The following is a 27674-nucleotide window of genomic DNA, read 5'->3' on the forward strand; positions in this document are numbered from 1 at the left end:
CCAGGGGACTAACAAATAGACAAATAGCCTAGGTAGGCTACAAATTCTCTTCAATGCAAAAATAATGTTTTAAACTGGCTTTTTATCACAGAGATCAGAACAATTGCTTAGGTTTACCGTCAATTCTGTTAGTGTGTTTCATTTAGAAGTGTAGACCTTTCACTGTATAACAAAACCAAATATTATTTTGGAATTTGGCTGAATCGGGAAGGACTTTTATTATGACAAATCAGATGCGCCTAATCCCAGAAGTAAGTATGTCCAGAGAACTGCTACTCGGAAAACTTCCGGTTTCTGAACTGGTTGCAGTTCCTTCTGTGGTTCCACATGAGGGCGCTCGTCCACGAGTGCAGAATGCATGGAGGTCTATGGAGCTGTACCCCTCAAAATCCACTTTTCTCGGGATATATATATTTTTTCAAGTAATTTGAATATTGTATTCGAAAGGGGAGGCAAAGAAAATACACTTGGTTGAGTATTATATTTTTTAAAGTCACTTAATTGTTCTAAAAAGCCTTTCAAACGTGTCAATGACGTCATTCATTAGCACAATGCTAGCGTGTTATGGGCAACAACGACCCAACCTGTAAGAAATCAAAAGGACATAAGTACTCGTTCATTCAACTTTTGACATATAACCCATGTTGAAGTTATACAAACTACAATCAAATCTGAGATTTGTCAACGACAATCAGGTGAAAGAGACAAATTTAGCCGTCTAGCTCCATTGACTCCCATTCATTCTGCACTCATGGCGATCGCCCCCAGTGGAACTCTGGTGGAACTGCAACCAAAATTCGGTACAATGGGACTTAATACGGAGTGGCCAGGCTCTCCGTAGACGGGCTCTGGTGCGTCCGTCCTGGTGAATGCTTATCTTCTCATTGCAATTCAGTGAATTAATTTCGAGTTTACACCTAGTTTAAAATATTGTATACTGAAAATATTATTCCTATTTTAAAATATTTCAGATAAGACGCATAGTAGGCTATGATGGTTTTGTTGTCGAGGACTTTTATTTTATGATACTCTTTTTTGTTGTCGTTCACTTCTCCACCGTTCTCCACCCACGTCCTCGGTTGTATAAGCAGTCGCCTTGTTATGACACATCCCCAAATGTGGTGTACGTGTTGGAAATCAGATTCCACTCATCCCTAGAGTAAGTTCGCCTGGAACTTTCTGGACGGGACTCTTGGTACCACTGTGGTATCCCTTTCCTGCACCTGGTCCACCTTCGAGTGAGAAGCATGGAGGCAGGGGGATTAGACGTGGCAGCCGGTAGGAGCATAACAAATGCACAACACATTAGCCTACATGTGAAAATGTTTTGTACATAGTAATGGAAGATTTGCGGTTCTTGTGAGCAAAACAGTGATGTAATCATCATCAAAGTAGCATTCTTTGAGCTGAGATATATACAAATCCGTTTCCCACACTCTTGGAGGGGCAACAGAAGAGAGTTCACTAACCTCTCTTGCTGTACCTGGTGAACCTAGAATGAATGAATGCATTGTCTCAGAGTGATCTTTGAATTAGATTACAATACAACGGCGTTATTACGCATAAAGCATTGGTAATACATTGATTTAAAATGAAATGCCATATTCAACTTGATCTAGCCTGGCAGGTTTTGAACTGCATTGTCCTTTCAGGTGCCCCACTCGTAGAGCCATCCTCAAGTCAAGGTGGGAGCGATGAGAGTGCACAGACTGCAGCTAACCAGAGCTCAGCTGATAGCCCAACTGAAAGCAGAATGAAGAGGCTATTTGGCTTTGAGAAAGAGGACCTGTCCTCCTGGCAACGATTTGTGTGTCTCTTGAATCGGCCCACCGACCCAGCCTCCCTCGGAATCTTCCGCTTCTTGTTTGGTAAGTTAGCAGTTAAGAGATTTAGAGAGAACATATTTTCCCACTCCTTGCAACACATCCATGTAATTGCAGGCCAGGCTCTGACAACCTTTTCCTGCAGTTGTGCTTAGACTGCTTTAATGGCAACAGACATGTGCCTGGGGGTGGACTTGTAAGGAATGTTATGGGGGACCCTGGAATGTCTGGTCTTTATCCCTTGTGAAACACACTGATCATGTTGTCGTGTTGTTATCAAAACTTTGGTGATAACTGGTCATTGTTCTTGTTGTGTACCTTTCCAATAGCACTTGTTTGTCAAGTATTTAAAAGTCAAGAAGAATCATTATTTTGCAGGGATATAAGCTTTGGAGCACACACTAAAGCTAAATTTGGCCATCTAGTGGTTTGAGAGGAAGTCATTGTATGGCCTGCTTTTGTACACATAATATCATATAGACATACTGGAATGTCACAAAAAAAACCCTACATCTACATAATTTGTTCAGCCAAGTTCATTGGCTAAACAGCTAAACATCTTACTATTCAATCTGTATACCGGCGGTACATCATCTCATGTTTTTATTGTTCCCAGGGATGCTGATGGCTGTTGACATCACGCAGGAGCGAGGCCTGAGTCACCTGGACTACAAGTTCCTGGATGGGGCTCCAGTGTGCCGCTTTCCCCTGTTCAACTTTCTCAAGCCTCTTCCCCTGGACTGGATGTACTTGGTCTACGTGATCATGCTAATAGGTTAGTGATACCCTAGACATACATTTTTTTTACTTACAGCAGCAATTACTTGAGCCAGTGTGGTGGAACAGGGGGAGTGTCACAGACTGACAGTTGGTCGACCCGAGTTTGATTCCCAAACCCTTGCCCAAAGTCTGTGTCACTTTGGATAAAAGTGGCTGCTAAATATTAGTTAACTTCAACTACTCAAGTGTATTGAAGTACACTGGAAGTGTGAATGGACAATGCTCTGCTGCTATGCAAGTGGCATGCCAGTTGTGGTGAAGCTGCCACCATTACTCACGAGCAGGGGTGAAAGTAGTTTTTATTTCTTGGTGGTACTATCATATAGAGTCATAATGCGCGCACAGAGCCCGCGCCGAAAATTTCACTTAACCTAATTATTTATTATTTATTTACTTGTTTATTTACTGTATTATAGTCTACTTATCAAGCATTCACTAGGACTTCTTATCACTCTAGTATCACCCTTTAACCCACCTGTATCTGTTTTTGATTATGAATAAATTGCAAACACTTAATTTCAACCTTTATTTATTTATTTATTTATTTAGCCTAGTTACTCTGCTCGCTCCCACTTCCAATCGTTTTTTTTATATAGGCTACTGTATATCATGAAACACGTTTCTTTGAGTCATGCCTTTTTATTTGGGAGACTGCAACATACTTCTGTCCGCTAAAACACTTTCATTATTGCTGCGCAAGATCTGGTTAAGCCGTACACGCGCTGTCTGTCTCTTGTCTCTCCAGCAAAACACTGCACACATAAAACCAGAATAGGCTATTTAAACATCAACATATTTTTCTTTAGCCTGTATGGTTTTTTTTATTTGGGAGACTTTCCAAAAAACGTCCGTCTGCTAAAACACTTTGGATACCAGTGCACGTTGGCGCAATTACTGTAGGCTACTGTACGCGCGCTATAGCTTGCTCGTTGTCTGTCCAGCTGCACGGGAGGTTTAGACACAATTCAGATTCAGTTCAGAACAATGTATATGAAATATATTTTGGGGGAAACGTGTTGCTTCTGGTAATTTGACGTTAGCAGTTGTGTTGTCATGCTGAAAGTGCTATATTTTTCAGAGACAGCATAGTTTTCTTTCCGGTACGGCGTACCCTCTCCAAATATTTTAGTGGTACTCCGTACCGGCCAGTACCGGCTTACTTTCACCCCTGCTCACGAGACAGAACAGGTTCTGCTAGTGGTACCCGTGTAAAGATTCAAAAACAGGTGTCACTGTACCAGATCATCACTGAATGACTCGTCGGGGCAAACTCTAATATAGCTCTAAATAATTATGACTAAATAAATATTCTATTCAGATTCTCCAAGAATTAACCAATTTTCTGTTTTGTTTATTACTGAGGAAATGTGATATATGTTTACAGTATGTTCCTGCATGTATGTGTATGTACAGGAGCGATTGGCATCATGCTTGGATGTTTTTATCGCCTTTCGTGCCTCATGTTCATATCCACCTACTGGTACATCTTCTTCCTGGACAAGACTGCCTGGAACAACCACTCCTACCTCTACGGCCTCATTGGCTTCCAGTTCACTCTCATGGATGCTAACAGATACTGGTGAGAGACAGAATGAAGGTTGATGCAAATTATTATTTATATCAAACATGTATAGCACATTTTAATTTATATCACTGCAGGTCAATTGATGGACTGTTTAATTCAAAGAAGAGGAATGCTGATGTTCCACTGTGGAACTACACACTCCTTAGAACCCAGGTCTGTCTGGTGTCCAGCTAAATTCTATCTCAAATAGCAAATAATCTAGCTCAATCCATTAGACCTCAGTGGCATTTAATGATATTATATTTATGTTTTTTTTTTTTTCTTCCAGATATTCCTAGTATACTTCATTGCTGGAGTTAAGAAGCTTGATGCAGACTGGGTGGAGGGATACTCCATGGGATACCTTGCTCACCACTGGCTCTTTGACCCTTTCAAGTAAGGGAGCCCATTTCATTTCCGCCTGCAAAAATGTGCCACTAGGGTAAAATACTGGGTGTTCCTCTGGTCCTCTTCAGTTTAGGGATCCAAAAAGTTGAAAAATGTTTTAAAGAAAATCTGAGCCACGCATGAACTTATGAGGGAAATGTGTTGGCATGGTTTAAAAGAATACCCATTTAATTTAATCTGAAGTGGTCGTGTAGAGAATCGGATGAAAAACTAAGTTGATTGAGCACAGAGAGGAAAAGAGAGCGGTCCATGTTGTCTAACAATCCCATAAGAGAAAGAACCAGACCCGAGGGATTGGCGAAAGAAGATCATTGTAGTTATTACCACAAAGCAATTGGAAGGCCAACCAACAAACATGTCTGAACTTGATGGAGTGCAGCTCAAAGAAACAGGACGTTTTAGCTAAATATAACCCGTCTGGTCAGCGCAAGCCGGCTGCACCACACCAACACAAAAATTCCAAGCATACATCAAAATCTACTGGCTGCAAAGATTTTATATGGTACTTTTAGATCTGGGTCTCACTGAAAAGCTTTTGCTTAAATGTGTTAGGGCAATGACACATTTACATGGCATAACAGTAGAATTGAAAAAGCATGGAAGACCAGGAGGAGATTATCAAATTAGAAATAGAGTAGCTGCCCACGCTGATCTCTTAATATATTTATTAATGACCAACGTTTCGGCACACAGCCTTCATCAAGGTTATAACGGTAGAATTGTCATCACTTAATGAGTACTGTCTGTCTGGTCATCCAGTGTGGGTTGTGTAAACCAGAGTATAGAGTATAGAAAGGGAGAACAAGACCGAGTGAGTGATTCACTGTGTGTTTTGGGGTTAAAGTGCAAAACGAAATGCACTCAGAATCCCCCAGTGTAGTGTTGCACCATCCAGTACGACTCCACGTATGTAACTGCTTGTATCTGTTCACAGGTTTATACTCCCGGTCGAACTGGTCAGTCTGCTGGTGATTCACGGAGGTGGCTTGATACTGGACCTTACAGCTGGCTACCTGCTATTTTTTGACTTCACGCGTCCCTATGCATTCTTCTTTGTCTCTTATTTTCACTGCATGAATTCGCAGCTCTTCAGCATTGGTGAGGGAAAAAATATATAGAAATATATATATATATATATATATATATATATATATATGTGAAGAGTTCAGATGCAAAACCCTCTAAACACCACCTCTGTAAAAAATTAGATAACAATGGTGAGTGAATACTCTCTACACACAGTACCGGTATACGTAATCAAATAATTTAGCTTCAAAACCTGCTAAATACCATTCTCTTCCTGGTCTGCAATATGAATTTGTAGGCAAAACCTATATATGATATGATGATAAAAAAAAAATGCTCATTTAAAAGACAAGTGGTCAGACAGATTTAGAGGGGATTGCATCTGATCTCTTCACACACACACACACACACACACACACACACACACACACACACACACACACACACACACATATACATATATATATATATATAAGTGGAACACAAACAGCACAAAACATCATTAATGAAGTACAGCTACATAGCAGAGATACTCTACATGTTGACATAGTAATGTAACCTGCAGACAGATGTGCAGTATTTTGGCTGTTAGCCTGTGACACTGATTCACATGATCGATAAGACTGACGTGGACTCTGATTGTTTGCAGGTATGTTTGCCTACACCATGTTGGCCACTAGCCCCCTGTTCTGCTACCCTGACTGGCCGAGGCGTTTCTTCGGCCACTTCCCAGAGTTCCTACAGCCGATACTGCCTATCACATCACCTCTGTCCCAGACCAGTTCCTCGTGCGTCTACCCCAGCCCACCGCCAGCGTCTGCACCCCCACAGGAGGGCGCCAAAGCCCCCTCCAGACCCTCCAGCCCTGGACTAAAGCACAAGCTCTTCACCATCTTCACCATTGTTTATATCATAGAGCAGATCTGCCTGCCCTATTCTCACTTCATCACACAGGTAACAGTATGTCGCAGAACTGAAGAACCAAACCGCTCTCTAAATATCACAGTACACGTCACCAAACTGGGGGTGCATTTGTTACGTGTGTTGAGACTTGCAAGGTTGTAATGTTACCTGCTTGAGCTTGGTCAGTACATTTTCTATTAATTATCAAATACCTGACAATCACCCCGAATTACCAGTCAACAAATTCAACTATCCATAACCTCTTCCTTTACCTTCCTCTACCTAAACCACATCAGAGCCCCTACCATGACTGGATCCTTACTTTGAATGGTAGAAAAATACCGCACACTCTGGCTCCATATGAGAGTGAGGTTTTAATAGACAAAGACGTTTCGGCCCATAAGGCCTTCATCAGATTTTGCCTTACAGGCTGAAAAGTCTTTGTCTATTAAAACCTCTCATATGGAGCCAGAGTGTGCGGTACTTTTCTACCATTCAACTTTCTACCAGTGGTCAGCACCTCACAAAAGAACATTTGGCGTTACATTTACTTTTCTTAGGTCCTTACGTTGACCTTGAACTTTGTCCCTGGGTCTTTTTTTAATAGAAGGTTGTGAGCGAAAACATGGACAATCAAATGAAGTGTTTTCCCTCAGTTTGTGTGTTACACTTTTCGCCAAGCAAAAAGTACATATTTTATTCTCTTCATGGACAGTATTTGCTTAGGCAAAGTAAACATGGCCACCAGCCGACTGGAAATGTTTGTGTGAAATGTTCATTTGTATCAGCCTAACAGGCCAACCTGCCAATCTGTTATTATGTTCCTTATGAGAACATTGCGCTAAGGCTATAGTACCTCTAAATTATCTTCACATGTCACAGAACAGAACAAATTCCCTGTGGTAATCCTCTAGCTGATTCAGAGGTGTGAAAAAACTAATGTGCAAATTATCGCTGGTCTATGTTTATACAAGTATGTTTTGAACCAAGCAAAAATATTACGACTGTTTTGAGGACGCTGGGTACACTTATTCAGTTTAGTGTGCTTGAAACCTTTACAGGCAGCTGGAGATTAATTTCCTCAATCTGTTGAAAAGAATGATTAGTCATCTAGCCCCACCCGTAGCCAACGTTTTTTTTAAGTCTCTGTTAGCCTGTGCTCAGAGTGAAATTGACACAGATTTCCACCTTTTTATACTCAGGGCTACAACAACTGGACCAATGGACTGTATGGATACTCATGGGATATGATGGTTCATTCACGATCCCACCAGCATGTTAAGATCACTTATCGAGATGGAATCACGGGGGACGTTGGATACCTTAACCCAGGGGTGAGTGTGTGCGTGTGTGTGTGTGTGTGCATACAAAGACACTCTCTGTCCAATGTTTATGTAGCTACTAAATCTATGCATGTATATTAAGATCTTTAGAGACTTAGAAGTTGAATGTTAAGTTGAATAAAACGTTAAATGTTTTAAAACGTTTTACTGCACGTTTCTCAAGGTGTTCACTCAGAGCAAGCGCTGGAAGGACCATGGGGACATGCTGAAGCAATACGCCACCTGCCTCTACCATCAACTCCCACACTACAACATCTCTGAACCGGAGATCTACTTTGACATTTGGGTGTCCATCAATGAGCGCTTCCAGCAGAGGTATGAACTCTGAAGACAGCTCACTCACTGAAGAATTTTAGGTGTTATTCCTCTGCAATAGCTGACGCTTGTCTGTCAAATTAAGAAAGTGGGATTTTTGTCCAATTACAAGTTGATAAGTAACAACTTACTCATTTATAAAGTCGTTGTTAAGTCATGTTGCTTGATGCTTCTTATCTGACAGCAAGACAAATAAGATTTACTAGTGACCTTTCTCATGTAAATCTGCAGGATTTTTGATCCTCGTGTTGATATAGTGAAAGCTGACTGGTCACCATTTAAGCCAAACCCTTGGCTTATGCCTCTACTGGTGGACCTGTCGCCTTGGAGGAAGAAGTTTCTGGACATCGAAGAAACCCTCGATAATCAGACAGAGATTGTCTTCATTGCTGACTTCCCCGGTAAGTCTCCACTCCCCTGCTTGTGAAGCATTGTGCCTGATAATCTGAGATAATTTTCGAGACTGTGCATATTCTCAAGTTCACAGCAAGTCGTACCAATTTTGGGTTTGTCAATTTCAGCTACTTCTAGATCATCCATCAATCAAGTTCAATCGACTCCCTCTATTTCCTGCTTGTTAATTTGTAATGTTGGCGAATGTGGTTTAATTTGACAGGCTTACATCTGGAGAACTATGTCAGTGAGGATCTGGGCAACACCTCGGTGCAGGTGCTGCAGGGCCAGGTGAATGTGGAGATTCTGGATGAAAAGAAGAACTACACTCTGCAGCCGGGCGAACAGATGAAGGTACTGCCGCCCATGCTGCCCTCAAAATGCAAATACGCTATGACCACATGCTGTGGATCTGTGCCATTGTATTTTATGGAAATTAAATGAAAATCAGCATTGTGTGTGTGTGTGTGTGTGTTTGAGCAGCTTCCAGCGGGAGCCTACCATAAGGTTCACACTGTGTCTGAGGGTCCGTCCTGCTACATGTACATCTATGTAAACACCACGGAGGCCGCTCTGCAGCAGAACTTCACCAAGCTCTCTGAGCTGCAGGAGCGCATTCGCAATGGGACTGGTGAGTCTGAAATGACCAGTAACCTACTGAAATACCCTCTCAACCACACACACACACCCCAGCCTTATTTCAGTATACACACACACACACACACACACACACACACACATTAACCTCACTGCAGCATGCATACACACTCACACAGTGCTATGGTAACACTCGGCTGCTCGCTACCTTCCATCACGCAGAGACAGAGCCTCTGCCGCCGGAGCTTCAGCCCCTCACGATTGACAACGAGGACGGCCTCGCAGAGGTCAATGCCACTGACCCCATCGTCCAGTTGTTCCTGAAACGACAGCGCCGGATGAAGGAAGTAAGAAAGCGACGCGAGGCCAACGTCATAGAGAGGCTGAATCGGTTCGCCGTGAAAAAATTCTACATGCTGCGACGTGGGTGAGTGTGGGGGGACTTAAATCTGTTCAGGCTTAAGAATGTATATTTGCAGATAAACTAACAGCAATGTGTACCTTAATTCCTCTCGGTTGACTCTGGTTCTGGTGTGCATTGTCAGGTTCCTGATGACAGCGATTGCCTTGCGCAACCTGGCCTTTGGGCTCCCTCCGTTGGACCAGCTACAGAGAGAGGTAGCATACGCCAACATGAAAGAGCCAGAGGCCCAGGCCTGTCATGAGGAGAACTTAAAGGCAGAGGTGGGTCACGACGAACTCTAAGCCCCGAGGTCCAAACAGAACTTTGTTTGAGCAGATCAGTGTTACTGACTTTGGCTGTTACGGACTGGTCGTAGGAGTGAGGCATTTGGAACATTCCGAAAGGTTTGATGGGATATTTTTTGTTTTTCCAAGAAGCTTGTTTGTAATTATTTTTTTATGGGTGACTTGTAATAATGTGATGCATAAAGATTTTTTGTTTGAGATGGAACGCGTTACAGAAAGTTGAAGTTTTAGATGTTTTTTCCCTAAATGATATGCTGTGCATCCATAAAAGAACATGAGCTGGACAGTATGGTCAGTCATCATGAGGCCTTTTACCTGCCTTTAATCATGGAAGATATGAAAAGAGGAAGACCCTCAGTCTGTGTCTGGGTGCGGTAAGAAACTGTAAAACATGTAAACATTTATGGGTTTGACCATATCACAACAGATACTGTTTAGATTTGGATAACATGCAAGTAATCTAGAGCGGTCCCATGTGTAGTCCTGTAAACTTAAGCATTCCAGAAGGTCATTGAACTGTTAAAGTTACGATCAAGCAGAATATGAACTGGTTCAGCGTCAGACTTGCACTATTCGAGTAGTCTTTGCCTGGAAAGGATTGTCAGCAGACACTGTTGATTTTTATGGACCCATGTTTGTCTTTTCATTGAAAGTCTAGACAGTGGACATTGCATTAATGTGATATTTTAACAAAGATGGGGATGATTTATTGCGAAGATTAAAGCAAAGGAACAAACATTACTTGCACTCTGTCATAATAATTTGTATTTCTACTGTCACTACCAAGCACTAATATTTCCTTAGCAACATTCCTGTGTGGATCAGAAAATAAGCCTCTTCATATTTTCATAATCTCTAGTGTTTAGCTATTTTTGCAGGCTTTACTTTACCCCCAGGTATTCTGACTACTCACACCACACATTTGCCACTAAAACGAATTTGAAAAAAATTGGTTGTGAATTGGTTAAAGGCTTGCAAATCATCCAGGTACACAATGAGGGGGAAGCACCATCAATAAGTATGTGAATAGATTTTATTGCTGTGAAATTATCATGGTCTTCACTATACAGCACATGTGATCGTTCACTGTGACAAGGTTAAAGTGCTTCAGTCAGACTCAACTGGGTGAGCAGCACCAATCACCAAGACTTCTAGATGGCTAGACACACACACACAGAAGTACAAAGTCATGATTTAGGGCCTTTTTGTTAATAAACAACAAACAAACAAAACAAATCAAACCGAAAATAGAATTTGTAGTGAACTGGCTCAGAGTGGAGTGCAAATCTACCATTCCATCTAAATGTAGGTGTCAGTGCTGAATGCAGCTGTACATAGAGAATATAAAAAAGTCTTTGTCACTGTTCATCTGTCATTTCATTTAAACAATGCATCAGAGTTTACCATGACAAAGTTTAGTTCCTTTAACACCCTTGAAATTAAGGGAGTTTGTGATCACGATGTGCACAGAAGTCAACTGTAGGAAAATGAACTATATGAACCAATGAACGCAATGTCAACTCCTGTCCTTCAGTAACTGAATCGGCATCACACTGTCTTCACCAAGCAGTGAGATTACCCAATCACACAGCTTTCACACCTATTAGTGTATTTAGGTTCCATTAATGGGTGAAGAATTCCCTCATTCCTTCAGTACACACGTACAGTACATTTAGACTTCTTGTATGGTCAGGTATCCCTTTGTCATCCAAGGCATATCGTACCCCATTTCTGAGGGGCATGCAGTACTTCATATAAATAGATCATAACTAAAGTGAGAATTTAGTAAACATGAAAAGAAACACTTATTGATACACTTCACAGCCTACATGAAACACTTTTTCAAATTTCAGCACTTACACCGTTTCTGCCCATGTCACAATTGGTTTCGAGGTACTGTGTAGGCTGTGAAATATATATAATTACATACATACATACATACATACATAGTACTAACTTAAGGTCAGTCGATTTGTGAAGGCCAGTTTAGGAGAGGACAGCCGTTCCAATCTGTATCCATACGTCTCTCTAACATGTTAGTGAGATCTTAAGTAGAGGTCAGCATTAGTGTGTACTTTCTCCTCACAGAGGGCCTCTGGAGTCCTTCAGTCTCCATTCTACCTCGGCTGGAGGTCAGGGTAGAACATTCCATGGATCACTCCTTCAGTGACCACATTAGGAAATGTGTCTGTGAAAGGACAAGACATGGAAAGGGATTAATGTAAAGTTTTCTTTTTTTTTTTACGGAAGCATTTCATTTTGACGAACAGTTCAAAGGCAATTGCAGATAAAATGTAAAACATGGGGGGCACTGTGGCACAACTGGTTAGAGCGCCCATTATAGACCTCTGAAGTTCGCCTACAAAAAAGAACCAAACCTGCCATCTTTGCCCATATATAGAGATCTGGGTGTTAATTGAAGCTAACTACCTATGGCAAGTTAGCTCTGGGGTAGCAAAAATCTAAGTTTTAAGTTTTTAGTCTTAACCTACCGAAGATCACAATACCCACTCGAAGGCAGAGGACAAAAGTGTGTTGAGCAAAATGTCTGCATTTCAGACTTCTTCGTCCCCACGGGTGTTTAACAGGTGCGATAATTAAAAATCCCCATGTTTTTTTCCCATAAGAAAAATCGCAAGATACCAGATCTCAAAGATGTCTATACCATATTCAGGTTTGAGTCCGACCCGGGTCATTTCCTGTTCCCACCCCCCTCTCTTTCCCACTCGCTTCCTGTCGCCCTCTCTACTGTCCTGTCTAAAGGCATAAAAAGGCCCCCATAAAATCCAAAACACACCAGTTACCGGTACTGTTAAAGCTTTACTAGGTTAGCGCTGGAAGCATTTAGTGCTACGAGTCATTTGAAATGACCAACATTGATAAAATGTAATCCCAGGGGTAAAGTTCACGCCCATGTGTTTGTTCTACAAAAGTTGACTCATTTGTTTGGATACTTTTTTTTGTGTGTGTGTGTGTGTGTTTTGAAATGAAAATGCTCAGAAGCCTTCCAGTAATCACTGAGTAACTGTGGGCAGTTCTGGGAAAAATGATGAACAGTTAGTGCCAACTGTCTCTCTGATAAACAGAATTGCACAGCCCATCTTATCACACTGTGCATGTCCCACACTTTCAACATCAGGCGGCTTCATAAAGATAAGATAAGTTCCCGGAGCGAAATTTTTTTTACATCTCTATACATTTTTTAGAAACCATGCAATCAGAATCTCTTAATAAACAGAAAACTTCACAACAGCTACTGTATGTCACTGCTGGCCAGAAATAACAGCACATGTGGTTATCAGTGATGAGTCTGATCTATTCTTTCATAGGGTGTGGCATGTGGAGTGTCACAAACAACGTAGCAGCCAATCAGAGAGATGTTTTAGAGCTTGCATGCCTTTCTCAAGAGAGCTCCTCCCCTTTTTATGCACCTCCTTGAATTACTTGCCACTCTTACATACAGGTACTCTTACTTAAATACAGTTTTGCACACAGAACACCTCAGGGAATGTGAAATAGCTACATAAAACATTGAATATCTATGCCGTTTCTTTCCTCCGTTGGCAGAGATGAATATAAAACACTTAATAAATGCCCTTCGCCTCCTCCATGCACATAAATGGGTGTTGGGAGCGTTACCGTGGTTATCTGGGAGCACATAAGGGTCCCTCAGGAAGAGAAGGGCAGGCTGATGAGTCAGCTTGCTGGGGGAGAGAGAGGAAAAGCCATCAGCAGGTTTCTGTTCAGTCGCAAGCAGTATGACACAGCTGACTTTCAACAGACTAACTTAGTGCCACCACACTGGTCTTATGTCTGGAAAAACACTGTTGCGTTACTAGATCATGTGAACAACACTGCATTTATAGGTTAGTAGTGGGGGGGGGGGGGGGGGGGGGGGGGGGGGGGGGGGGGGTGGTAAAGCGTTGCTTACCTTGACTCCTCTAAATCTGTGTCAAAAGACCTACAGGGAAAGACATTAAACAGCCTTATAATTTCCACAAAGTCTTAAAGTCTAGAATTTAATCATGTGAAATTTAGGCCTTAAAAGTTTACAGTATAGACTAGTTTTCGGTGTTGTAGTTCTTTGTCTCAATAATACATATATATCATGATGTTGAAAAAAACTACAAACTGGGTCAGTTTGTATCAGTTATCAGTTCCAAACTTTGCAGCCTTTATTTACTACTTCGTTAGTAATTATTAGACTCTTCCTCTTTCCTTAATTTTACTTCATATTTTTTGCAGGTAAGGATGTGAATGTTGTATTAAATTCATTCATAAGTCTGAAAAATGTTTTTTAAAGACCTTAAAACATTTTAAATTGAACCTGTTAAAACATGCAGAAACCACGTATAACAAATACAAATGTTTACAGGTCAACAGATAGAGAAAAATTTAGTTCAAAACATGCCTAAAGGCCAGCACATTGAGTTCTTAGTCTGACCTCATTTTTGTTTCAAGAACACCAATTTAACAACCTTACCCACAACTCTCAGTTTTTGGCAGTGATGGAAAATGGCGGATGTTGAGGAAATCCAGGAATATCTTGGGGAGAACCTCATTTTCCGTGATTATAGTCTACGAGAGAATGACAAAAACAGCAGGTTTCAGTAGGAAGGAAAACATATCTAGGGTGGAGAGTCTCACTGCTTCATTTTTCTCATTGCTTCTATATGTAAACAACAGACACATCACTTCCAACTAAATCTTTCTGGCCAAAACAAAACAAGGTAATAAAATAGCAATGAGCTCTGGCAACAGGCAAACAACAGGGTGTCACCAACACACACCAGCCAGTTTTACAAGTCACACTAAATTGCACTACACACAGTAAAAGGCTGATGTCCTTGAAATTGAGATTCACGTTTGAAACAGATTTATTTGTGGGTCAAGAAATAAGAAATAAAATGCTGTGGGCAGAGATGGAGAAGTCCAGCTTCAGAAAGTAAAAATCCTACCACATATCTGTGCCATTCATTCACTTAAACCAGCTGATTCTAATTAGCACAACTCTTCAGCCAGGTAGAGCAGCTAATTGGTGAGAAGTGCACAGGTAGATCCAATGGACTCTATGCAGGACTCAATTTTGGATTTGCTTCCTACTGGGCAATCAATTTCTTGTTTCCACTGTACACAGTAAGCTATGACAGAAAATGACATATTACTAGCCTGTCAGTTTTAATATAGTAGGCTAATTCTAATTGAACAACATGGCTAAAGTTATCTAAACAGTTCAGTAACATCAGTTGCTTGTGGTTAAGAAAATTTTAAACCCTTTTCCTGTTTGCTGGAGGGAATAGCACACAACATTTTCACAAAGTCGGTCTACATTACCATGAGACGAGGTCCTGAAGACAATGACTATAGAAAAAAAGCCATATTTGCCATTGTTTTTGGAAGTTGATATGCCAGTACAAGCAAATCTAAAATTAAGTCGTGCATAGAGCCTATACATGGTTGGACTTTTATTTTCTGAAGCTAGACTTTTCCCACCTCTGACTGTGGTAACATAAATATCCAGGAAGTAATGAAGAGTGGGGGATTGTGGGACTGCGTCAGTGAGGAGAGTCTACCTGGAGGTAGAGCTCCAGCCCATGTCTCCTCTGCTCCAGGACTTTGGGGATCCAGTTTCTCACATGTTTGGAGGGAATCTCCGGAACTTTGGTTATTTTCTTCAGCTGAAAGGAGAGCATTCAGCGAATGTTTTAAGACACTCTTTATCAAAGATTTTAGAAGGCTCCGCTCTAAGATCTTTACTCTTTATATCTAATCTCTCACCTCCTCTCATTTTACTTCACTTCATTCCAAAGTATCCCATTCCCAAACGCACACTGAGGAAAATGTAACTAATAACTACAGTATCATAATATATTATGGTTAGGGAATCGGACTTGTGACCGAAGGGTGGCTGGTTCGATCCCTGACTGGTAGGAAAAATGTGGGTGGGGGGGAGTGACTGAACAGCACTCTCTCTCATCCATATCCATGGATGAGGTGCCCTTGAGCAAAGCACCTAACCCCCAATTGCTCCCTGGGCACCGGATCAAGGGCTGCCCACTGCTCCGGGTGTGTATGTGTGCTCCTAGTGTGCTCACTGCTCTGAGGGTGTGTGTGTTTGAATGGGTGTACACTGTGTATGTGGGTGTGTTGTATACTATCGCCGGATGGGTAAAATGCAGAGCACAAATTCCTTGTATATGCAAGTATACTTGGCTAATAAACCTGAATTATATTTACATTATATTATATATTATTATTATTATTATTATTATTATTATTATATATTATTATCATTATTATTATTATTATTATTATATGTAACACACAGCCCACTCATCTTCCTGATATGGGTTGCTTTACCATTGCACTCCTTTTGCTCATCCTGAAGTGTTAGCAAAAAAGGAACTGAATCTCTGTAGTTACCGCTTTATGCAGGGTGTGGAATTCGCTGTAGCGTTTCTCAATAGTGTGCTGGCGGCCACACATCAACACCTCGATCTTGAAGACCTTGAAAAGAGAAGGCAGAAAATAATTTCAGGGTGATAAGAGCATTATCATTTACATTAAAAAATGTTTAACAAATGCAAGTTACTGGATCTGTTTAACCAAGACATTTTGCAATTTAGCATTTTACAATTATATATGTGATGGAATCTGGGATAGCCCATCACATGATGAAATTTCACCAACTTAAGATTTTGATACCATCCTAGCAACATTATTTTTGCAAGGATGGTATCCAGGATGTTGCTAGGATAGAATCTTAAATTGGTGAAATGTAGGAGACAGGGTTGAGAGCAGCAATCAAGGATTTTTGACCATGTGATGGGTTTCCCCCGATCCCATCACATACAGCATGTGCAGTCTCCAATTATAATCCAATACTTTGTTAGTATAGTTTTGGTCCTTTATTATATAGGACAGTGAAGACACTGATATGAAGCAAGTGGGAGAAAGACGGGTGGGTTCGGGAAATGACTCGGGTCCAACTCGAACCCAGGTCCCCGTGGGTCAGCACAATTACTTCTCAAGTTTGTATGTTCCATTATATTATTGTCCGTTCTGTGTGTGTCTTCAAACAGTGGTATTTGAACAGCCCCCTTGGCACTGTAAATAAGAAAACAAGTGTTCCTGACCATGCCATATGTAACGGTAGCCAGCTGGTACGTAGCTGTGCACATGTACGTTAGGTAAACCTCCTTCCTGACGCCTTAAGAGACATGCTAGTAAGTGATGATAGCTAGCACCCTGGGGGTTTAGCTCACTTGGTAGCGTGCTCAACTCCCTATCCGAGGTCCTGTAAGTTGCAGATTTGAGTCTGGGTGAGGGTGAGTGCAGGGCTGAGCCGTGCTGTCAACCCAACGCAGGTTACACATACACTGTTCTAGCAACATGTTGCTTCAGGTTCAATTGGTGCGATTTGGCTGGCTTTTGAGTAACAACATTTTGTCAGAATCATGGACTGTACCTTTAAATCAACAAACAAATAAATAAATGCTGAAATTTACAGAAGAAATGCGTCTTTACAATGTACAGCACTTTCAACCAAAGCCAAAGCCTTCCAACATTCTGTTTTTCGGAACACATGTGAATAAGCATCAAGAAGGACAAGAGAAGTTACAACTTCCTTTTCTGGTCATCAAGAAGCCTGTCATTGTACATTCACAGACTTAGAATGATTTCTGAAAGGAAAGGTCGAAAACAAAAAATTATATTTAGGTCTCTACTTGAGTCAGCCTCACAGTCCAAAACCAACTATAACTTTAGCTGACATGCTTGAACTTTAATCATCTTATCCTTTAAAACAGAGAAGTTCAGAGCTGGTCAGATGGCTACACTGTGAACCTGCACATTGTGAGTCTTTTCCCTCATCTTGCTATGAACACAGACTATTCTATATTTTTGTTTAATCACTCATTTTGGTGAGCAAATCCTTCCCTCTACATTTACTAAATATGCTTATATTAATGCCAGTTGTATTCAGATAACTTTTATAGAGACTATGTCCTTATGATCACAATAAATTCAACAACATACAGGCATTTCTACAGTTTCTTCAGGACCAAATCAAGAAAACCCTTCGATATTTATGGCTATTAAGCAAATACATTGGACAATCTGGACAATGCAGGTCATGGAAAATATGCTTACACTGGGAAACACTTGGATAGTACACCCACAGAGGTATAAAAGATCATCTGTAAAGATTCAAATTCAGTATCTAAAATTGATGTTGACCAATTACTAAACATTAACATTATTAAATCCATTATTAACCTTAACCATAAATTATGGTTGACAGAGTGTTAACAGATTGTTTGTTGATGATCTGAACATGTAGATAGTCTGTGGGCGGACTATCCAAGTAGCCTACAATGTGACCCAAATATTTTGCAAGAGCAAAGTAGGCCTACACTTCAAGGTAATGAACTTTGAAGGTTCAACATACCTATTGGTTAGTGGTCAGTGTATGAAACCAGTTGTTCAGTAGCCTAGGCCATACTAATGCTTTGATCGGTTTCCCTTCTCAGCACCTGCATTAATCCCACATTAACTGAACAAAACTGATTGATCCAGAACTAATAACTTGAACCAGGGCTGGGGTGCAACAACAGCCACTAGGCTACCTAAAATTACAGAGACAAGGGCAGTTGACACTCTGACAGTAGTGTTTAAGGCAGAAAACACAATGATACAATTGTATCCAAGAGGGAACTGAATCAGTGATAAAGACAAAGATTCAGAGAATAGCCTACCATTCACTACAAAGGCAAACATTCCATCACTGTGCGTGCCTGGTTCCACCGCCGCCTACCATTCGCTACAATAAACGATTTTCACGACATAACCTAGTGGTGTGTTATTTATTAAAGCAATAACGGAATGGCATTATGCCATTTTTTATATGCCGTGGTAACGATATCATTTGCCCACCCACCATTTATCATGGACACCACTAAACGATGGGCTGTGAAGGTAGTCAACATTACACGGAATCATGAACGCTGATCAGCTGATTTTGGGCATATTTTTGCACGAGAGATCACCTGTTGTGATATTAAAAACCAACAGCTCGTCGCTGCAATATTGACCCCAAAATAGCCTATCCTATATACGGAGGATCCCCATACCAGCTCGTCAATGCCACAAACATATCAGGATATTCAGAGATGAAGCCGTTTGTTATATCCTGACGCGTATAATTTTGTTCTCTGCAAATAGACATTTTCTAAATTTGTGGGATTATAGCCTTTTATGATTCTGTATCGTTAGTATTTAACCGAGCAATTCATTCAAAGGTCGTATGTTCTTACCGTATATCCTCTTTCCACGGAATTGTCCTCCAATCGAAAAGAGGGAATAGAGACCATTAAGGGATGCATCTTGAAAAGGAAAAGTTCACGTTGGTAAGCTATTACATAACATTCTTAATTTAGTGGACTTTCATGAAGCGTCGGTAGCCTACACCGCTCACTCAGGGAGCGGTGGTGGTGGGTGAGATTTGCATTCTTTCTTACGTCACTTCACTAACAGGAAAACGACTGTGTGCACTTTTCAAAATAAAGGTTCACATTGGCCGCACATTTAATGCAAAATTAAAAGTCATTAAAATCAATATGCTACATATTAAATAGTCAAATACACAGTGCGACAATAATTTGGAAACCCAAATTACTGTATGTCTAAAGTGACCCACCATAGCCACAAACAGGTAGGCCTAATCACAATTTGCCTACATTGGCATTTTCTTTAATAAACCGTTTTCCCAACTGCACGTTTGAGTTGGTTTATTTCATATCCCAAAATGTTAAAATAGCAAGTAGGCCTATGCCTTTAAACATTGGGGTTTATAAAGACACAGGACAGGACTAATGGGCAGTAGCACATGTGTGCCCATTTCCACATAATGTAATATAAGCTGTAATATGAGCCTATATGAGTCTTGGGTAACAAGCTGCATATACTACTTGATATGCTTCCATATTCATTTGATTTAGACTGTTCTCTTGCTGTTATGAATTCTCTTTAAGTTAGGCCTACTCATCTTTGCTCAAATTTGACTAATCTATGTGTGGCCTACAAGACAGCAGGGGTCAGCGCTACATCTATGGGGTTAGCCTATGGGGTTTAACTTGTACATTATTTTAGACATTGGTCAAAGTTAAAAAACAAAACAAAACAAAAAAAAAACTGCCATGTACGTCATATATTTGATGATGCACATGCAAGTAAAACATTTAAATGATTTATTCAAGTATATTTCAGAAATACACAGGGGGTGAGCAGCACTAAGCTATTGTGTACAATGTTAACTCAGAATACACAGGGAATTAGGGCACAATAATTCTACATAAGCTCTAGAACTACTAATTATAAAAGAACAGTTGCAATTAATTTTTTTTGTAAACATTTTGTCTACAGGTATAGCCCGTTGAAGGGCATCTTTGCATTATTATGTGCTAATACAAAAGACAGAAGAAAGCTGTGATTCAGTGTGTAGTTTCATATGCACAGTTAATGCAATATCTTAATAAGCAATGAGTAAGCAATGACAACATAGAATTGTGTAAGTATGAGCAGTTTTACAAAAATTAAAATAAATCTTGTAAGACATTTTGTCTTTCACACAGTGGTGCTTTTATACTGTGTTTTTTCAAAACAGCATCCATGGTCATTCAGTACAAGTAGTTACCATTGATATTATCATGATCAATGTATGGTTTGATCACTCTCTTGATTGACCTCCATTTGCTGGTAGAGTATTTCATTCTCAGTATCTGAAATAAAACAAGGGCTCAGTTTAATTACAAACATAACAGGTAATCAGTGATAAGAGTGTTTCATGTGGTTGTTTGGGATGAGATACTTACGGTGTTACATGACAGCCAGAGACATAAGCATAATTGCCAGTATACCGAAGATCGCAGCGAACAATATTATTGTTGTAGTCTGATTCTGGGACTTGGTAGCTTGGGTTCACACTGATCTGTATCATGGATAAAAACAACACCCTGAGTAAATCGGCCTTAGAATCACATCCATGCACAAACAGTCAGATTACCGTGTTTTTACAACATTCTGTAAGTGATACAAATTACAGATCAAACAGGAAACTCGTTTGCCTTTCATCTCTCATTTTTAGTGAGACACAGGAAAATTTTTTACATTCCTTGTTGCAAATGGTTGACGATTTATCACGGTGGCCTAACCTCTCACTGTCACACAGTATTGTAACACTACAAGATGCCCTACAAATATCCTACAGGTATTTAACAATAGGCTACTTAACAACAACAAGGGCAGCCATGGCCTACTGGTTAGCACTTCGGACCTGTAACCGCAGGGTTGCTGGTTCAAACCCCGACCAGTAGGCACGACTGAAGTGCCCTTGAGCAAGGCACCTAACCCCTCACTGTTCCCCGAGCGCCGCTGTTGATGCAGGCAGCTCACTGTGCCGGGATTAGTATGTGCTGCACCTCACGCTGTGTGTGTTTCACTAATTCACGGATTGGGATAAATGCAGAGACCAAATTTCCCTCACGGGATCAAAAGAGTATATATACTTATACAACAACAACAAAAACATTTCACTGGGGTTGTTGAATGGGTCCCATCCTTCATCACCGTTTCTTTCCATTAGGCCCACAACACTTCCAGAAGGCTCAGCAGTGGTGTCTGGCATCCCAGATCCCTCTTCTCCAGAGTGGTTAAAGCGTGTGCCAACAACTACTACGATACTCAAGATATCCCTTGAAACGATTCCAGATGCATAGGCCTTTCACTTTGTTGTAATGATTTGTCACAACAGAATAAATGTGCACCAATACAATACCTATGTTATTTCACACAGAATGAATAGCTCATAAAATGAGTGGGTAACAAAATGTAAATGATACAATTGTCAACACTAACCTTGAGTATGTAGTTTCCAGGCTTTACATCAGTGATGTCAATCCACTGGCAATCAATGTCGGCATTGTAAGTGTCATAGCATCCTGGACTCAGCCCCTATACAAGAGCAGATAGTGGTGTAAGCCATGTGGCCAACATCTTTGAACATCACAACCTGACAGAGTGATTTATACCACTGTAAGTCCACACAAAACAGCTGATAGTTCACGGCTACTGCGTCCTTCCATGAATTGCTGAAATCCATCTGGAACAGTCCAACTTACCTCACAAAGGCCCCTCTGGCCTATAAATCACACATAGTCAGCATGACTCTGCTGTTAAAGAACATAAATTATAACAAATATGTGAATATACATAATAAATTCATAAAGATGAAACACAGCTATGTCCTATAGGTCGAAATATATATTTTTTACAAAACAGGCTGTGGCATAGAGGAGGTAGCAAACAGAACTGTATTTTAAAACAACCATCTCAAATTATATTGGCCATTTCATCTGGACTCCGGCCTTCACCACCAGTATCTATTCCCCCACCATACGGAACAGATCATAGGAGCCTAACGTTCACCTCACACTCCCTTATTCCCACGCATAGTTGCGGTCGTTATTCATTTGCCGGACTTTCCATGCTGTAGGCTTTTCTCTACTTGTGAGTTAAAGTAAAAAGTAAAAGTACAATATTGAGAGACATGCGGCCCTAATTTAAAAGGCTATCTATGTGCAGAGTCTGTCAACAAGCAAACTCTTGCAACTCTTGCATGAACTAAAACTATCGTGTTGCATGTGAGAGCAGTTGACTCATTAATGTTTGTGATTAAGGTCTTACCAATGGTGTTAAATTAGCCCATATACTTTTATTTATAATGCTACATGTTTTTATAACATGCATCATATGTCTGAGTTGTAATCATATTGTCATTTTTAAATGTCTTTGCTATTTATCTTAATAATATCCTAATTACAGTATCACACAGTACTTCAATAACTAATAGCACATCTTAGGGAAATACCCCGAATCACCAGAAGGAGAGTTCTGTTCTGTTATATTTGTCTGCCAGTGTAGGTCTACTATTACTTAAATCCAAATAAGTATTTGGACACCAGATGTCACTATTTTCTAAACCCGCAATAAAATTCACATCATCAAAGGCAGGTTCCAGTGTAACAGTAGTCAAAGACACGGTGCTGCTTATACACATTCCTTACTCTGTAAATAAGAAGGAACTAACAGTTCCAGACAATTAATATGTTGCTTCAGGGGACACTGAAGCTAGAGGTAGAATTTATATTCCGTTGAGCTCAAATGTCAATTACCTTTTCCCAGGGTCTCCGATTCCAATTCAGTACTTTCAATGTAATACTGACTCTTAAATGCCTCCTACTGACTCTTGAATGCCTCCTTGAATGCCTCCTAGAATGCCACTAAGGTGGTATAATTGGAATGGTGGCAACCAACCTGTATGATCACTCCTTAAAATTAGTTGGTTTAGTGGTTCCTGGTAATCAGTGTCCACTGAAGACCAGTAAAAACTGGACTGACACTGAAGTGTGAGGCTTCCACTTGCGTCTCATTTCAAACAAAATGATGTGTGCCCAGTGCGACCATTTCAGCCCATTTAGGAGAAAATTATAGTGGCATTTCACTATAATGCCTCAATTCGGCCTGAATTGCTCTTAAATGATACTGTCTGTGTGTAAACAGCTACAGTGTAATTACCTGGGTGTGTGAGGTGCAAGCAAATCGTCTGTAGAAGCCGTAGTCACAGGACGTGTCCTCCAGACAGAAGCTGGCCTTGTGTCCCTCAGCCACGCGGTGCTGGGTGCTCGAATCCAACAGGTCGTAGTGGCTGAACTCATCCATGCTGTGGTAGTGCCTGAAATCACAGACAAATCCTTTCTGCAGCTGAGACATCAGAGAGTAAATACAGAGAGAGCAAATGCAGATGCAAGGATGTGAAATAGAGAAAGTGGCTGTAGAGATCTACGCTGTAGCAGGCAGCTCACAGCTCTGGGTTAGCGTGTGCTTCACTGTGTGCTGTGTGTGTTTCACAAATTCATGGATTGGGATAAATGCAGAGACCAAATTTCCCTCACAGGATCAAAAGAGTATATACACTTATACTTATACTAGATCTTATAACAGGTGGATGGGGAAAATGGTTCCAGATCTTCAAGTGTAATCAAGTGTTACATTCGTTGGCAACCATTTTCTATTGAATTGCAAAAGCCATATGTACAACAAAGATGTTATGTGACTGGGTGAGCCACATAAGATCTTTAACATCATTGCCATAATGTAATGATCACATTTTGCCTAATGGTGGCACTTTAGAGAACCACTGTGGTGTATCCAACAAAAACGAAACAGTGATTATGATCAGCACAGGCCCTTCCAACCTACTTTGTACTAGTGCTGCAAATAAGAATTAAGAGTTCCTTTCAATACTCAGTGCCCGTCTTGTTTCTGTGAAGCTTTGTGAGCTTACTCGGTGTGTTAACCTCACTGGAAAATATGGCTGGGTGGTTTTTGACTGTCTGTGGTTTGATGAGCTGCCAATAAAATCCAGATTTCATCTGAGAACAATGACAGGAAACTAATGAGAAGGATCAACTTTGCACATATCCTCGGCCAAGAACTAGAACACTGTTGAGGAATTAGAATATGTTTACAAACAACGTTTTTGAAGTTTAAAACATATGCATTGGTGGTGGATTCCTCAAAAAACAGAGTTTGGAGAACTTGAACCAAGCGTCAATAACTTAAATTCCTTTTCTGAAAGGATTTCTCCACTCATGACATTTCAGGGTTTCTACGACTGACTACAAGCATGAGGTCACTGTATACGTTGGGATTGGGCCAAATGTAGTGCAGCAATGCAATGTGGCCTCTCTACATCAGGACTAAACTATGCTGTGAGACATTGCCATGAATTGGCTTTTTTGGCACTGCAGGGCACCTAAGAGAGCCAGTTATGCGTTTTATACAAGCAAACATTTAGACCATTTCCCTTGGAACTGAAAACTGTAACCACTTGTAATACGACTCCAAAAATAGCATTAGTTAAGAGCTAATGGGAGACTTTATGTTGTATTGTGAAAGGCGTAAATGTCAAACACTGAAATGAACTCTCAGAGGGACAGACTAAGGGTACTGGATAGATCTGATTTAGTTTTCACAAAAGCCAAGAGCACTGGTTTAGTCTTCATAGAGAACAATTAACATTCCAACTGGCCTTGAGAAACCAGTTGGAAGAGGACAGAAAGTCAGACAGACAGGTGACAAATGAAGTCAGTGAAAAAGGGTGTTATTTAGACTGGTGGCAGTCTAATTGCTGGTGGTATGTGCACAGTCACAGAACACACTCACTGGTGACAGCTGTGCCACTCCCATGAGTAGCGTGGTCTGCTTGGTAAGAAGTCTGAGGTTCCTTGGTTCTTCACTCTCTGTGGAAACCTCAGGAGCATGCGTGTGTCATAGTCTCGCGCTCCGTAGGCTGAACTGTTGGTCCAAAATATAATCAGATCGAGTAAATACACATGGCATTCTGTGAAATTTCTCTCAAATATGCATGATGACATCATGCTGACAGGAGAAGAGAAAAAAACAGATGTTTCTTTGGAACTCATTGTTATGTCTTAGATTAAATTCAGTTTCAGCAGTCCTATTTCCCAAAAAGTGGTGATTTATTTATATATTTAAATAGCATTAGTGAATACTGATGCAGAAAGGCCCCCAATTAATTAATAAATCCTTGAAATTGTTGACCCAAAAGTCACAGCAACAGAATGTTGTTGTGACTTTTGGAGCATACATTTTCACAATTCTTTATGATGCCATCATCAGAGCATTTGAATAAATACAGTCAGTTATGCTACCATTAGCAGAACACAATGAATGAAATACAGTCTATCCACAGTACTTTTCAAGGCAGTCCTTTCATTTGTTTACTATACCTTGCCAAGCAGTTTTCCTCTGCTGCGCATCTAAGGTTATACATGGGCATTCTTTGGACGTACGTGGAGGCTTGGATATAATAAGGGTCTGGCACAAGGTCAGGCAGTCCTATGGAGAATGTGTATCTAGTGGTTTCACACGCTTTCATAAAGTTATACAATAAACAAAGCACTGTGATGTTACCATACCATCAGATAAGGTATCGTTCTTACCGTGTTGAAAGTACCTTGTGCCATATCCCGGGCGCTGCCTGCGTCGCGGTCTCTCGTATGTGTCATAGGAATTGTAATATGGGTTGTCTGGGTCATCAATAGACTTGTATGGATCATAAGGGTCGTCCCCGACCATCACGTCTTCTCTCCGTAGATTAGATAACGGAGGGGTTCGAGTAGAGTTGCCTTGCTCAGCACGAGTAGAGTTGCCTTGCTCAGCACGGGCAGTGTCGTTACCTGAGTTGTCATTTCGATTAGCCGGATGATGTAAGCGCCCGATGGGTCCACGGTTGTGCCTCTGGGCTTGAGATTGTAACCAACGCAAGCCGCCGGTGCGTCCTCCTCCAGTGACGGGATTTGGTGAACGGGATGAGCTGGGAGGACTGTTCGCCGAGTTCACGTTGCTGACGATAGTTATAGGTTTGACCTCAGACTGATCCTTATTTTGTCTTTGCCTCGCCGGTTGATATTCCGAACCGTGGCTGAGTAATCTAAAAACTTGGCCATTGTGCTGCCACTGAAAGGTTTGACCCGTGCCAGAGGCAGGACTCGCTCGACTTGATTCACGGAGGCGTTGAGAATGAGTGGTTTGCAGTATGCAACCAAGTAAACATATATGCGCACTAAAGCAAATTAGAGAGTCAATTAAACGCATCTGCATTTTAATAAAATGTTCTGAACAACGTGAGGACACACGGTTGACTCAAAAATATCCTTAAAAAATCGAAGTATTAAAAAACTTATTGGAAAAGAAATAAAATGTATTTTGCATGCTTTTAAAATGCCTATATGGCCATATGCATGGTCTCTGCGCAATCTCTCATGTCTCCTCACTGGAGCGCTCAACAAGTTTGCTGTTCTATGGGGACCTCAAGTAGGAGGAGTTGAATTTCTAAAGTTTCTGATTCCGTTGTTATACAAGATCCTTGAAACTATCGAAATTGAAGTATCGAAATTTGTAAATAACAGTTATGCCAGTCACCTGACTAGCTAATTGAAATTGTTTCTTAACGATGAGAGATTGAATTGTGGTAAACGACTCTTAGCAATGAATTTGCGTTTAAGACATGAGGGGAAACAGAGTAGAATTCTAGCCTACATTTGTTGGCCTAGTTTCCATGACTTTCTCCTGCAAGCACCTTTACATTAATCTGATCTGTATTCCAGGACATATGGAGTCTAGTCTAGTATTATATAAAGATATGTTTTTATTTGGATCAACTGACATTATATGATGTGTAATGATGTGATGTGTTGCAATTACAGCCAAACTAACCAATAGGAAAACATCTAGTTTGTGTGTGTGTGTGTGTGTGTGTGTGTGTGTTGGGGGGTGATGGTGTGTGGGGGTGTACTAATGCCTTGCCAGGGAGGCGTGCCTTTCAAGATGAAAAAAAAAGGATTTATCCTGACAAATGGGATTCAATTACAGTAGAGACACAATGGCATAAATAAAGCATCCAACAAATCAACACAATCAAATAATAAAAATAATAATATTAATAATAATAAAAAAACAATAATTGCTTGTTTCAGTATAATGTACACAAACATGTCATCTTTAATCACTTGACTAAGCAGATACAAATGGCTGCCACTACAACAGAGCACCTGTAAAATGTACTTGTTTCAATATATGTAGTTCACTCACTGGTTATATCAGGTTTGATAGGCTATTGTAAGCTTGTTGATAAGCATAACATGCCTTGTATATCCTATTCTTTCTACTCTA

General features: G+C 40.7%; 3 protein-coding genes across 4 annotated transcripts; 1 reads left to right on the forward strand and 2 right to left on the reverse strand.

Annotated features, from left to right (window-relative positions):
* The first annotated feature begins 1042 nt into the window (after positions 1 to 1042).
* ggcx (gamma-glutamyl carboxylase) lies at positions 1043 to 10601 on the forward strand. Its single transcript, XM_042069909.1, has 15 exons — positions 1043 to 1278; positions 1653 to 1868; positions 2440 to 2598; positions 4017 to 4182; positions 4263 to 4341; positions 4457 to 4563; positions 5510 to 5673; positions 6251 to 6555; positions 7707 to 7838; positions 8011 to 8162; positions 8394 to 8563; positions 8779 to 8909; positions 9039 to 9186; positions 9375 to 9579; positions 9698 to 10601. Exons 1-15 carry the CDS (start codon positions 1248 to 1250, stop codon positions 9855 to 9857), a joined length of 2325 nt encoding a protein of 774 aa, XP_041925843.1. The 5' UTR covers positions 1043 to 1247; the 3' UTR covers positions 9858 to 10601.
* A 274-nt stretch (positions 10602 to 10875) lies between these two features.
* Positions 10876 to 19372, reverse strand: snx24 (sorting nexin 24). Its single transcript, XM_042069910.1, has 7 exons — positions 19175 to 19372; positions 16284 to 16367; positions 15434 to 15538; positions 14344 to 14438; positions 13792 to 13821; positions 13500 to 13564; positions 10876 to 12048 (listed from the first exon to the last, which is right to left on the reverse strand). The coding sequence occupies exons 1-7, from the start codon at positions 19241 to 19243 to the stop codon at positions 11978 to 11980; spliced, it is 519 nt and encodes a 172-aa protein (XP_041925844.1). The 5' UTR covers positions 19244 to 19372; the 3' UTR covers positions 10876 to 11977.
* A 721-nt stretch (positions 19373 to 20093) lies between these two features.
* loxa (lysyl oxidase a) lies at positions 20094 to 26903 on the reverse strand. Of its 2 annotated transcripts, XM_042070148.1 has the most exons (7): positions 25943 to 26899; positions 25730 to 25838; positions 25143 to 25274; positions 23493 to 23649; positions 21774 to 21869; positions 20732 to 20847; positions 20094 to 20638 (listed from the first exon to the last, which is right to left on the reverse strand). In XM_042070148.1, exons 1-7 carry the CDS (start codon positions 26601 to 26603, stop codon positions 20632 to 20634), a joined length of 1278 nt encoding a protein of 425 aa, XP_041926082.1. In that variant the 5' UTR covers positions 26604 to 26899; the 3' UTR covers positions 20094 to 20631. The 2 variants fall into 2 exon arrangements, with proteins under 2 accessions (XP_041926082.1, XP_041926083.1); XM_042070149.1 differs by lacking the exon at positions 20094 to 20638 and having other exon boundaries at positions 20728 to 20847; positions 25943 to 26903.
* Positions 26904 to 27674: the final 771 nt, after the last annotated feature.

This window comes from Alosa sapidissima, chromosome 18, assembly GCF_018492685.1.
Source record: "Alosa sapidissima isolate fAloSap1 chromosome 18, fAloSap1.pri, whole genome shotgun sequence".
NCBI lineage: Eukaryota > Metazoa > Chordata > Actinopteri > Clupeiformes > Clupeidae > Alosa > Alosa sapidissima.

Bases quoted from the DNA above. Each gene is read 5' to 3' on its own strand.
- snx24 (XM_042069910.1), bottom strand. From the start codon at position 19,243: ATGCATCCCTTAATGGTCTCTATTCCCTCTTTTCGATTGGAGGACAAT. The intron at 13,565-13,791 runs GTAAGCAACGCT...TCTCTCCCCCAG, and splicing joins ACAGATTTAGAGGAGTCAAG to CAAGCTGACTCATCAGCCTG. The intron at 12,049-13,499 runs GTAACGCTCCCA...GTCCTTTCACAG, and splicing joins TGTGCTCCCAGATAACCACG to ACACATTTCCTAATGTGGTC.
- ggcx (XM_042069909.1), top strand. From the start codon at position 1,248: ATGGAGGCAGGGGGATTAGACGTGGCAGCCG. The intron at 1,279-1,652 runs GTAGGAGCATAA...TTGTCCTTTCAG, and splicing joins GGGATTAGACGTGGCAGCCG to GTGCCCCACTCGTAGAGCCA. The intron at 9,580-9,697 runs GTGAGTGTGGGG...GTGCATTGTCAG, and splicing joins TTCTACATGCTGCGACGTGG to GTTCCTGATGACAGCGATTG.
- loxa (XM_042070148.1), bottom strand. From the start codon at position 26,603: ATGCAGATGCGTTTAATTGACTCTCTAATTTGCTTTAGTGCGCATATA. The intron at 25,839-25,942 runs GTAAGAACGATA...CATTCTCCATAG, and splicing joins CACAAGGTACTTTCAACACG to GACTGCCTGACCTTGTGCCA. The intron at 25,275-25,729 runs GTATAGTAAACA...TTGGACCAACAG, and splicing joins GAGGAAAACTGCTTGGCAAG to TTCAGCCTACGGAGCGCGAG.